This window comes from Phalaenopsis equestris, unplaced genomic scaffold, assembly GCF_001263595.1.
Source record: "Phalaenopsis equestris unplaced genomic scaffold, ASM126359v1 Scaffold000002, whole genome shotgun sequence".
NCBI lineage: Eukaryota > Viridiplantae > Streptophyta > Magnoliopsida > Asparagales > Orchidaceae > Phalaenopsis > Phalaenopsis equestris.
This window is the reverse complement of record NW_018164444.1, coordinates 56,011,103-56,024,833: the sequence shown is the minus strand read 5'-3', so window position 1 is coordinate 56,024,833 and position 13,731 is coordinate 56,011,103. Positions and strand designations below refer to the sequence as shown.

Sequence of the window (13,731 nt, the reverse complement as noted above, 5' to 3'; positions counted from 1 at the left end):
ACTCTTTCGGGTCGTTGTCGTCACGGCACGCCCACCTCTGGGTCACTGCCACTACGGCCACCATTTTCCTCAGGCCATTGCCTCTACGACACGCCCATCTCTGGGTCACTGCCGCTACGTCAAACCCATTTGTTCGAGCCACTGCCTCCACAACATGCCGATCTTTTTCTGAGTCACTGTCTCACCATACACTCATCACTTCTATCACATGACTGTTCGCACTTGCATTTGCATGTTTGCATGGGTAGCGAGTCAGGCTAGTTAGGAGAGTGACCCCGTGTTGGTTGCAACGCCTTAACGAGCATTGCTTGTTGGGTTGATCCCGGTGAGCAATGTGAGTTAAGTCATTGGGATTGACACGAGTATGATTGTGTTAAAATCTAATAGATCTAACTCGTGTCATCATTCTTCGTGACACCCTTTAGATCCTTCGGACCTTTAGGATGGGGCCGATATGGCAATCCCGTCAAAGTCATACTATACCCAGACATACCTCGCACTTAGATACTAGGTTGACGCGTTTTTCGTTGGATGGTTTGCTAGGCTAGAATTTATGGTGCTTAGGTAGTCTTTTTAATGTATGGTTATTGTTTTCTGTTAGATTAGTTGGTCTAGCCAGACATCTTTTTTTTTGCATTGTGTTTGTGATGTGACTGCATGTTGCATATGTGTGGTAGTGTGTCAGGGCATTCTTCTGCAGGGAACCATATCTATTTATATGCACACACACAGGTACCACTATGAGGGAGCAAGTAATGATTTCTAACAATTTACTTGCAGGTGTTATTTAGCTCCCTCAATTTTAAGGCATGGCTCATGATACGTTATTTGCATGTGAGCTTTCCCGCTAACACTTGTTTTCATGCAAGATTAAGTTTTTTTCTTTTCTCTATGTATTTTTAGAGTCTAGGAGAGTCCTGTAGCAGAAATAAGATACGGGCACGGGTTTTGAGGCGTTTGGCGCGGGAACCACGTGATGGGGACCAGGAGCAGATGCTCGTGCCCCGTATCTTAATTTTGTATTTTATATTAATGTATAGAATTAGGACCGGACATGTATATGCGGAGTTCGGCCGCCTTTTTCTTTTCTGGAATATGTTGTCGCCTGTTTATTATTTTGATTTGACTTATTTTTTTTGCAACATGTTGCATGGCTGCACTTGGATGTGTTTTCCTTGTTTTTTTTTTGTGGTTTATCTGGGATTTCACGATGAAATATAGGCTCTTCAGGACTTAAATTCCTAATCTTCTATAAAATATTCAAAATAATTAAAATTTAGGATTAAAATATTCAGGATTTAAAAATTGCAACATTTTATTTCCTGCATATATTAATAGGGTCTCCACAATACTTAGGACCGCTCTTGATAAATGCATGCATATTTGCATGTCCCGATGAGGAGTCATCGTACTTCTCCAACCTGACTTCTCCAACCTGACTGGCCCAGACTGGCCCAGTATACCTTCATATAGGTGGTTGTCTAGTGCGTCTAGAGTGTTAGAAGGCTCCCCGACCCAGACGGGATATGTCTTTTTATTTGGAGTGTTTAAAGCTTTGTAACTGAATCTCCACTTTCTCTTCTTTCCTGAGGCATCATTGTCACTTCGACAGGTATAAGTCTCACCTCTTGGAGCTCGTGCTTATAGTCAAAGGATAGAGTTTTCTTCCTCTGACCTTAGGGCTACCGAGGTTCCCGTGGATGATGCAATTCACGGATTGCTGACCGGGGATTTATGGGCGTGTTATGTCGACTACCTTCACGATCAGCTAGACTTAGGGTCTTAGTAGCTGTGGATAACGTGTTCGTGGTACCCCGACTCAGTTACCTCTACCTTTTAGGATCACTCAACCCTCTTTTTTTTGTTGAGCCCCTTTGAGCCCTATCGCCCTTTGACTTAGTTGATATCACCTTGACGGCCTAATGCCGATGAACTGTCGTCCATTTGGGATACGATGATTTGTCATCTTTCTTTATGGCCCGAAGGTGCTCGACGTGTTGGAATATCCCCGTCAAGATGACTTAGATTATTCTGTGAGTCTCGTGTGTCGATTAATCGCTACCAATGTGATGTGAGAGACTCACTTTCTGCTTGATGGCTTAGCATGAGCTTTGAAGCATCGGGACTATTCCCACACGGAATAACATACTTTTGAATACCTATTGCCCCAGGTTCACGATAATTCAAGCGAAACTCCTTTTATCAAGAAACTCCTTTTATCATTTTATCAAGAGTATTCTTGGGTACCCCCAAGATGTAATTAACCAGTAGGAACACGTCCCTCTGAGAGTGTTCTTGATCCCAGAACAGTTACATACACATACCTCTCTAGTTATCGGTAGTCTACATAGATACTACTTTCACGGATATTGGTTTAAGGTGCATCCGCGCAATCTTGTTTAGACGGACATTCTTGACATATCCTTACGAGGTTTATAGCACATAGACTCTCCATGTTTTATTTTTTCTCTTGTTTGTCTCTTTGTTGTATGTCTCTTTCTCTTCTTATTCGATTTTTCTTATTCGATTTCTCTCCTCTTCGAATCACTGATTTGATTCGGGAGGGATATTTATTCAAATGGGGGAAGTAAACGACGATCGACAAGCTGACGACTCCTTATAAAATAAAAGAGAGAAAAATGAACGAAAACACTCCCTTTTCGTAACGGGTGACTATGTGAACTACTGCAGATACACTGCCAACTTCATGTCTTGGTTATTGAAAATTTGCCTAAATGTAGAGGTATTGAAATGGTTGATGGCCTGAATGAACCACAATTTATTTGCCAAGAAGTGATTGCCAATGCTTTACTACTTGGTTGAGTGCAACTAAATCATTATCATACATAAATAGTTGAGAAGCACCTAGTAACAGCTCCAACTATTATGTTACAAATCTCCCTTCTTACATCAAAATCGTGTTGAGAGCATAGCCGAAAGCATATGGCTCACTCAAATGATTTATACATATTCTGATAAAATTAAAATGCATGCTCTCTTATCCTCCTTTTCAGAATAAACATGTGCTCGTGTTTTCTCTTCCAAGAGAATTTATGGTTAACATTCACATTCCATGATAAAATACGAGTTTCACATGTCGGTCACATTCCATGATAAAGGCAAAATCATCTTGATCTCCCCACCGCCAACTTCAAAGCTTGGGAAAAATAAAGTCTCCTTCCCATTGTGGCATTACTTTGAGTTCAAGAAGAGGTGATTCCTCAACATGTGTACTGCTTGATATGTTCTTCCCGCGTCCAGCTGTAAATGAGGATGTCTTCGACAACACAATTGTAAAATCCTCATGATGATCTATCATTGTCATTCATGAGACACATAAATATTGTCATACCATGCAAAGAACGAAGGGCATTAACTTCTACTTAAATGGTTGGCATGCTCCTACGAGCACTACATGTCAGCCACATTCCATGATAAAGGCAAATTTATCTTGATCTCCCCACCACCAACTTTAAAGACTTGAAACAATAAAGTCTTCCTCCCATTGTCATGTTTCCTCGAGTTCAAGAAGAGGTGCTTTTTCTTCAGAAGGGTGAACGCTATGTGCATTGGTCGATATATTCTTCCAACATCCAATTGCAAATAAGGATGTTATCAAAAAACACAACGTTAAAATACTCGTGTATGATCTATCATTGTTATTTATGATCCGCATAAATATTGACATACCTTGCAAAGATCGAACAACATTACCTTCCACAAAAACAATTCTTACTTGGTCTGGAATGCAATTTTTCACTCCATTTCTTCTACTCGGACCTATGGATAGCCCTGAATTTCAAATCTATCCTTGTGAACGGGATAAATTGCTTTAGCTAGTCCAACAAGTCATACGTTCAATAAAGGGAATATTGACTCTTCACCAATATTGTTTAGTGCCTAGTATTCTACACAAATTCATCATCCATTGTCTTTTTTTGGACACCATCCTGATAAACAATCCAAATGTTGAGTGCTTACCTTTATGAACTATTGGTCAAGCAATTCAATGACCTGCTTATTCATTTCCCCATTCTTTAGCATAGAGTTTTTTTACATCCAAATATTGGGAGAACATGAATTAGCAATAAGATGACGCGGGGGCGTTTTTCCTGTCGAGCCGAGCGCCTCATTTTGTCGATCCAACCTTCAAACTGGACCGGCCGGTCCATTCCCCCCTTTTATCACACTCATCATGCTCGACCATCCCCCGCTCATCACGTCCCCTATTCACGCGACTCCTTTCTCCTGTGCTTTATTTCCCCGCCGCTCCTAGACGTTAAAGCTAGTCGTTTCCCTCTTCCATTTCTTTCACCTCCCTCCTTCCTAGGATATTGCCTTTACTGATCCCTCTTCCCCTCCTATTTATGCATGTTTTGTTTTCCTATGTCTACCCAGCTTTATGTTACTTCTGGTTTCAAGTTTGCCACGACAGCGTTCCCTGGAGGGGCTATATGCGACGACGAGAGGTGCTTCGGTTGTACCTCGCCTAAGGTAGTGATTACCCCACTTTACCATCGCTGCCACCCACCCCTACGCCCCCTCCAGCAAGATGTGGGCCCCTCCCTTCTTGCCCAGCTCCTCTCCGGACGTTGTCGGCCTTTTATGCGCCATCCCCAGTTAGTCGCAACACCTCCATGTTCCACCCAGCTGCTTCTAACTGTTGCATTTCGTTACTGCACCCTCCCCGTCCACCGCCACACCTCCGGACCTTCCCTACAGCCGCTACCATCCCTCCTAGCGCCCACTCCAATAGGTTGTATTTGCAGCCCGTCCCTAGCACCTCTCCAGCACTGAAACTCGCTCCAACATCTAGCTAGCCGCCACTGACACTTCCCCGACCCTCCCAACGGAGTGTCAGCTACCCATCAGCAATGTTTGGGACTATTTATGCCCTTTTTAGTGCCCATTTTTACTTTTTTGTTGAGTAGTTGCTTCTTATTTCATAGTCACATATTTGTGTTGTTTCTCGTCCAAGAGTCCATGTTGTATTTTCTTCAAAATTCAAAATAAAATTGTGTCGTTTGAGTCATTGTTTGGGTTAACTCGGTATCATTTGGTATTAGAGCTAATCAAACACTAGTCCAATCCTAGGGTTACCAGCATCCACCCCCTCCCAATCCGCCAGTTTTTCCTCTTTTTCTTTCTCCCTTTACTTTTTTGCCTTCGCTTCTTGACTTCTCCTTATACCTTCTCTCATCGCTTTCCTGAAGCACTTCCGATCATGTCACCACGTCGATACGCACCGACACCAACCCATGAAGAAATTCAACAAAAGATTTGTCGCTTACAACAATGATTGGTCGAGATGGACAACGTGACTCAATGCGACGTTACTCACGACCGTAACATCAAGAGTCGATGAGAAAACTACGACGACGACCTAAATCCGTTTTACCACGATAACGTCAGCAATGAAGAATATCACCCACGTCGCTTTGGCATTCACTATCACAGAAGACCATGCGAGAAGCCCACGTGAAGCACCCATCAGAATTTCGGCATCAAAATGGACTTGTCGGAATTCGACGGAAGTATGGACCCCGACAACTTCATTGACTGGTTGTAAGCGATTGAGCGGATCTTTGATTACAATGAGGTTCCCGAGGACAAATGAGGCAAACTAAATAAAAGAGCGTCGCTATGGTGGGACAACTTACAACGACAACACGTAGGGGATGACAAGATCACTGAGTGGGCCAAAATGAAGAAAGCAATACAAAAGAAATAACTTCCAACCCTCTATCATCAAGGCATGTTCCGCTGACTCCACAACCAACAATAGCGTGATCTGTCGATCGAGGAATACATGGCATAGTTATACATGACACAGTTCGATTGTCTACAGATAAGGGTTCAGACTGATCGAACAAGAGGAGCACACCATAAACCGCAATCTTGAGGGTTTAAAACCCGCAATTAGCAACATTGTGCAACTCCAGCCATATTATACACTAAACAATGTTCAGACTCTTGCATTAAAAGTAGAACAACAACAGAAAGAAACCAAATCTCAAAACTCCTTCCGCTAGCAATCGACATACAAACAATCACCTCAAATCACACCTAGCAACAAAACCACAACTGAAGCTAGCAAGTCACTACCAGGAGTCACGAAAACCACCCCGAGCAGCATGAAACCCGAAAGAGGAAGTTCCTTCAAGGCAATTCCTGCACAAAAGTGTTTTAGGAGCCACGAGTACAGCCACATCGCTGCCAATTACCCCACCACCAACGTTGTCTCATTTACTGAAGAAGGCGCCGTTGAGGAAGTCCAACAAGTCAAGAAAGCCCAATCTGAAGATGGTTCGAAAGAAGCATTGCCCCTCCCTGGATCCAAAGGTAAAATATTGGTCATACGGAGGGTCCTCCAGTCCGAACCCGAAAGAGACATTTCATGGCTACAACACACCATCTTCCGTAATGCATGCATCGTCAAAGGGAAAATCTGCAGTTTAATTTTGGATGGTGGTAGTTACGAAAATATTGTCTCTACCCTAATGGTTAAGAAGCTAACATCCGCGATCCTACTCTCTCATCTGGCTCCAAAAGGGGGAATGAGATTCTCATTGATCAACAATGCTTAGTCGAATTCTCCATCGGCAACCAACTACAAGAGCAAGTGTGGTGTGATGTAGTCCCAATAGAGGCATGTCACATCTTCTAGGGAGACCATGGCAATTCGACTGAAAAACACAACATAATAGCTTCGAAAACACCTACACATTCAAGAAGGATGGAAAACGCATCATGTTATTACATGTAAAAGATGTGCAGGCCATGATCGACACCGATGACGAATTAATCTCACAGATCATCTTCCTACAATCAGCCCGCAATGCACCGATAGCACTAACCCTAGTCCTCCTAGAAGGTACCGACCAGGATAATGAAATACCCACACAGCCTAAACAACTCCTACACTATTTTCAAGATGTCATGACCGACGATCTTCCAAACGGATTACCTCCACTGCGAGACATCTAGCATTTCATCGACCTCATATCAGGGTCAATTCTACCCAAAAAACCTGTCTATCGATTACGACCCACGGAGTATGAGGAACTCCAACGCCAAGTGCAGGATCTTATTAAGAGAGGATTGGTTCGCGAAAGCACCAGCCCATGTGACGTCCCCGCCCTCCTTGTACCCAAGAAGGATGGCTCCTGAAGGATGTGCATTGAAAATCATGTCATAAACAAAATTACAATCAAATATTGATTTCCAATATCACGACTTGACTATCTTTTATATCAGTTGTATGGCGTCATCGTCCTCTTAAAAATTGACCTATAAAGTGGTTATCACCAAATCAAAATGCGATCGGGAGACTAGTGGAAAACAACCTTCAAAACATGAGATGGCCTTTATGAACGGGCAATCATGACTTCTGGCATGTCCAACAAGCCCAGCACCTTCATGCACCTAATAAATCAAGTCTTTCGAGCTCGTATTGGCAAATTCATAGTGGTTTACTTCGATGATATTCTGGTTTATAGTAAATCCAAAGAAGACCGCCTACAGCACCTATGGGCAATATTCAAGATCCTGCGATACGAACAACTCTACGCCCATCCCAAAAAATGTCACTTCCTCACAAATCAAATTTTTTTTTTGGGCATATTATGTCTAACACGAAGATACAAATGGGCCCTACAAAAATCAAGGCAATCATAAGCTAGTTCGCGCTGCAATCTTTTACAGTGCTTCGACAATTTTTGGGCTAGCCTCCTACCGAAGATTTGTCCGCAACTTTAGCACTATCGCCGCCCCCTAGCAAAATTGTTGAAACAAAAAGAATTCACTTGGACAATCACAACCCAGACTAACTTTGCATCTTGAAGAAAAAGGTCGCTCAAGCCCTAGTTCTTGCCTTACCAGATTTCAATCAATTATTTGGGTTCAGTGTGACGCATCCAACGTAGGCATCAGCGCTATACTAAGTCAAGGTGGTCGCCCTATTGTCTATTTCAATGAAAAACTCAAGGAGCCTCGACGCAAACATTCCACCTACGACAAAAATTGTCATTTTTAGAGCTCTAGAACATTAGAGTCATTACCTACTCACCACAGAGTTATCCCTTTTCACGGATCATGAAGTTCTAAAATTCCTAGAGTCAAAATAATGCCTGGGTAGAATTTCCAGCATTCTTCCAATTCGTACTCAAGCACGAAGCCAAAAACAGAACAGCGTCACCAAAGCTCTGAGTCGTCGCCACCTTTTGATCACATCGTTGCAGGCGTGTGTCGTAGGCTCTAACGTTATAAAGGACTTATATGAGACCGATGAAGACTTTCAGGAAATTTGGGCATAGTCTCGGGAGAAACCTCACGGGCATTTCTACCATACGGATGGCAACTTGTTCTGAATTATGCATTCCTCGATGCCACTACGTGAAGCTATCATCCAAGAGAACCACAGTAATGGATTGGTCGGCCATTTGGGTAGAGATAAAACTCTCACAATAGTGAAAGAACATATTTTTGCCCCGACAACACGAGATGATGAGTGTCACGTCCGACAATATAAGATTTGTCATATAGCCAAAACTCGCGACCAAAATACAGGATTATACACATCTCTACCAGTCCCTGAAGTACCTTGAATCAATGTCAACATGTATTTTGTTAGAGGACTACCATGCACACAAAGGAATAATGATTCTATCATGGTAGTAGTTGACAGTTTTTCCAAGATAGCACACTTCATCACTTGCCACCGGACGTTAGATGCATCTCATATTTGTCGATTTGTAATTCCGGGAAATCGTTCAGCTCGTGAAATCGTTCAGCTTCACAACATTGCTAGGACCATTACGTCCGATCGGGATGTTAAATTCTTGAGCCACTTTTAGCACTCTCTGGAGCATATTAGGCACTAAACTCCAATTTAGCTCTATTGCGCACCCTCAAATAGATGGGCAGACCTAAGTCGTTAATAGAAGCTTGGGGAATCTTCTTCGTTGCTTCGTTGGAAAAAAACATTAAAAAATGGGATCTCATTCTCGCTCAAGCCGAATTGTCTCCAATAAATCAGAAAGCCAAAACACAAGACACAAACCATTTGAAATTATGTATGGTCGCAACCCAATCACGCCCTTGGAATTGGTCCGACTTCTTACCCCAGCAAATATCAACACGAATGCTACAGAACATGCTTACCAAATTCAACCACTCCACAAGGAAGTTGGAGAAACAATCTCTACACAAAACCACAAATATCAAGCACGGGCAAACAAATCTAGAAAAAAAAAGTAACATTTAAAGGAGGCCTTGTGTGGATCCGCCTTAGGAAAGAACGATTTCTTGTAGTAGCTTACAGTAAACTCAAACCTCGAGCTGACGGACCTTTTTGCATACTTAAAAAGCTCAATGATAATGCCTAAAAAATCAACCTACAAGGAGACTCCAAAATTTAAGCTATATTCAATGTAGCGGATCTCACCCCCTACTACGAGAAAGCACAAGCATTAACAAATGATGTCAAAGCTACCCTAGCCCCTGGAGATTGACGCGGGGTTACTTTCCCCTTGAGCCGAGTGCCTCATTTTGTCGGTCCAGCCTTCACAGTTGATTGGTCGATCCATTCCCCCCTTTAATCACACTCATCACGCTCGGCCCTACCCAACTCATCCCGTCCCCGATTCCCGCGACTCCTCTCTCCAGTGCCCAAGTTCCCCGCCGCTCCTAGCCGTTGGAGCTAGTCGTTTCTCCCATCCATTTCTGTCACCTCCTTTCTTCCTAGGATTATGTCTTTCCCGATCCCTCTTCCCCTCTTATTTATGCATGTTTTGTTTTCCTAGGTCTAATCAACATTGTATGATTTTTGGTTTCATATTTGCCACAACGACACTCCCCTCCCATGGGGTTGTATCCAACGGCGAAAGGTGCTTCGACAATACCTCGCCTGAGTTTATGATTACCCCACTCTACCACCGTTGCTACCCACTCCTACGCCCCTCAAGCAGGACGTCCTGCTCAGCTCCTCTCCGGACGTTGTAAGCCTTCTTTGCACCTTAACTAGTGAGTCACAGCACCTCCAGCCTGCTTCTAGTTGTCGCCTTTCGTTCCTACGCCCTCCCCATCCGTTGCCGCACCTTCGGACCTTCCTTAAATTCGCCACCATCCCTCTCGGCGCCCATTCCAGCAAGATGTTGTATTTGCAGCCCGTCCCCGACACCTCTCCAGCACTAATGCTCGCTCTGATATCCTCCTAGCTGCCACCGGCAATTCTTCGACCCTCCCGGCAGGGTCTTAGCTACGCATTGGCGTTGTCCTGAATTGTTCCTGCCTTCTTTAATATCTATTTTTTATTTGTTCCTGAGTAGTTGCTTCTTATTTTATGGTCACATGTTTGTATTAATTCTCATCCAAGAGTCTGTGTTGTAGTTTCTTCTAAATCGGCAATAAAATTGTGTCGTTTAAGTTGTGATTTGGGTTAACTTTGGTATCATATCATGCTCTACATTGTTCATAAAACAACATCTTCGCTCTCAAAAAAGCTCATTATAGACACTACCAATTGTTACAATATTAATTCTTATTTTTCGAGTACAAAAGTTAGCCACTTTGTGCTTTTCCAATTTCTCTCTCGGTGCTTCAAGGATTCTTCATGAGAAAAAGCTTGCATTCCCATTAGGCTTCTACTATTGGTTAAAGGGCATAATGGACTACTAGCATGCATTTATTACTCCCTTAACCTGTGATATAGTCATAATGTTTAGAAGATGGCAATTCTTGATTTAGTTGACAACGTACTATCCTTATATGAATGATATTGTTGTCCTTTCAATAGAAAATAACATGCCAATATCATATATATTAAAAGGGCCACTTCACGTAACAACCCATTGATGTACACTTCAGTGATGGCAAAGCAAACCCAAGCACTTTTGATCAACCTTGAAACCCAATCTTCTGGCAATATTCATCAAAATCAAATTCTTCTACTTCCTAACTCAATGATACAGTTAAACATATCCCGATCCACCTAGATTCACATGGTGAACAGCTCTTCCCATTGGCATTGTGCCAAAAAAAATTCAAATGAAACTCCAACATGTTTCTTCTATAGTGCCCCGAGGTTTGACAAATTGACAATAGAGGCTATTTCTAGATTAAGAAGAAAAGAAGAGTTAGTGAAATTACCTATATAAAATCCATTTTGGTTACATGATTTTTTTTTGGAAATCTTTGATTCTCCTCCTTTCCTCTGTCATGAAATTTTTGTCTCCTTTGTTCTTCATAAACATGTTCTCTTGGTGAAGATCTTAGATAAGAATGAGCAAAAGTTCATATATTGTATGTAATGCAACCATGTCGGGTATTTTATCAACACAAAAACCTCTACAGCAACGCGCTAATCATCAGAGTTTATCTACTATGACACATATTCTTGCATGATATGGCCTTGTTGTACAAAAACCTCTACAGCAACGCGCTAATCATCAGAGCTCCATCTTAACCAATAGTAGAAGCCTAATGGGAATGACACATATGGCCTTGCCTGTTCACATTTGTGCTCCATCTTTCTACTCCATACCCCAAAGGAAGAATTTTTTATAGATTCATTTCTTAAATTGTCCGCAAGTAATATTTTGACACCCATCCGAAGAAGAGCATTCCAACAAGTTAACATGTGCTTGGTGAGTTTGAAACAAGCAACAGAAACCTTCTCCTTTGAAGAATACTCAAACAATAATGTTTCAAGTTAATCCACCTAAGCATGGAGTTTCTCTACAGCGATAAGACCATTAAAGGTAGAGATGTCGATTTTAGCCTCTACATTGAAGGTTTGATGTTGTCCTTCAAAAGAAAACTCAAGATCCTCATCTTCTAAGTAATCTTCTCATATGCTAGAGCTTTTGCAAGATTCTTGTTGTCTAGATAACAATATGTTCCTCTTGAATTAATATTTTGTATGGTTTGGTTCTGGATCGGCCATCTAGTAGTTCAATATCTTTATCATCATAATCAATTGTTGTTAAAGGAGGGTAGCATGGTTGGCCATGTCGCGAGAGGTTTCTCCTTGCAATGCCAACATCTTGGCTTCACATTACGTTCTTCTTGAGGTATACAATGCAAGAACAATTGCTCCCCTTTTATTATGATCACTCTTCTTCAATATCATTTACCAAAGTTCTTGTGAGCCTGATGTTCTAATTTCAACGAACCTAAACCATTATGATAATCAAGAAATATAAAAATATGTCCAACACATCAGTTATATAGGTACAAAGTGAGATTGTTAATCTAGGTTCGTAATTCTGTAACATAAACACACAAGCTTCATTAATGGAGCAACTAGAGAATAATAAAAGGAGACAAATAATGCTTGCATGAATCCCCTTTTGAGCTTTTTTTATTTATTAGTCACTCTCTAGAAAAAAAAAGGTCTCCTCTTCTAGGCTTGAACTCTCATCTCTCCAATTAAATTAATCTCCTGGATTTGTTCTTTTGGTTCCCCCCCCCCACAGCCCTCTCTCTCTCTCTCTCTCTCTCTCTCTCTCTCACACCCTCATAAAAATAGCAAATTTTATTTGCAATTAGAAAGTGGGAAGCATTAATTACAAGTTAGTAAGGTACAAAGTGAACTACCATACCATGATGGGCACAGAGAATCATGATTACAAAATTCAAGGAGGAGGCTTTGATTTTGATATGATTTTGGATTGTTTGACAGCAACCTCCTTGAATGCATATTCACATGGATTTTGGCATCATCTCGGAGATGTTTTTTAAGTTTCTCTTAGACTCGCCAATTCTTCTCAAATTTGATTGATTTCTCCTTAAAGCACATCATTTTCATCAAGATCCTCTTGGAATATTGTAATCCCCTCAAAAAGGAGTCCCCTACTCACATTACAAATCCTCTCAGCTTGATTTTTTACACGCTTTCAACAATCAAACCATGCTTTCAGAATTACAATGGAATCAACCTAACTCTACTCCGAGCCCATATAAGACCAAACCCAAACAAAATTCAAATTTATCTAACATTCAATTTTCCCATTTTGGATGGTCAAAATAAAAAACCTCTAAACATAGCCAAAAAAATAATTAAGAAAATAAGAAATTCCAATGGCATGACTTGGGCTTGGTGCGGTAACAAAAACATAAACCAAAACAAGAGAAGCACTTGCAACAATAATTCTATAGCAAGAATACAAGAAAATGCCATGAAGTTTTAATCAACTATATGCTTCTTTTTGAAATTTACCATTTGATCGCTCCATAAACTCTAAACTTATCCTCAAGGTCTCGTTCAGTAATTCGAGGCTCCAAGTTACCCACATAAACACGTGACATTGTTAGGAACAAACTCCAACCTAACAATTTAAAAAAAATAATAATATAAAGAGTACAACATGGAAAACCCAAATATAAACAGAATAATCAAAGATCACTTAGACATTGTGAAATGTTGCAAATCACTTCATAAACATAAAATAAAATCCCCGCATTTTTTTAAGGGTTGTATCTAATGAATGAGGATTTTGTCAATGCATAATCCAAGAAGGTTTACTTGAATGCTTTTCCTCATTGCATGATGTGATGGTTAGTTCTATGATTCAAACTTGTGTCGTTTGGATCACGATTAAGGTAATCTAACCAATGGTTGTAGGCCTACTTGCAAACAGGAGATTATTTTTTTTTCCTCATTGCATGGCCTTTAAAAAAAAAAAAGAGCCTTAAGTTACTAATATATATATATATATACGGATGGCAACT

At 41.2% G+C, this 13,731-nt stretch overlaps 1 protein-coding gene across 3 annotated transcripts in view; it reads right to left on the bottom strand.

Moving 5' to 3' along the window:
• Window positions 1-13,731, bottom strand: part of LOC110032550 (serine/arginine-rich splicing factor RSZ21A-like) — a gene marked incomplete at its 3' end in the record, with an annotated part of 41,527 nt that overhangs the window by 26,499 nt on the left and 1,297 nt on the right. For all 3 annotated transcript variants that reach the window (XM_020736213.1, XM_020736220.1, XM_020736228.1), the window contains 1 exon segment: window positions 13,220-13,328. In XM_020736213.1, coding sequence (XP_020591872.1) covers window positions 13,220-13,308 — 89 coding nt within the window. In that variant the 5' untranslated portion in view covers window positions 13,309-13,328.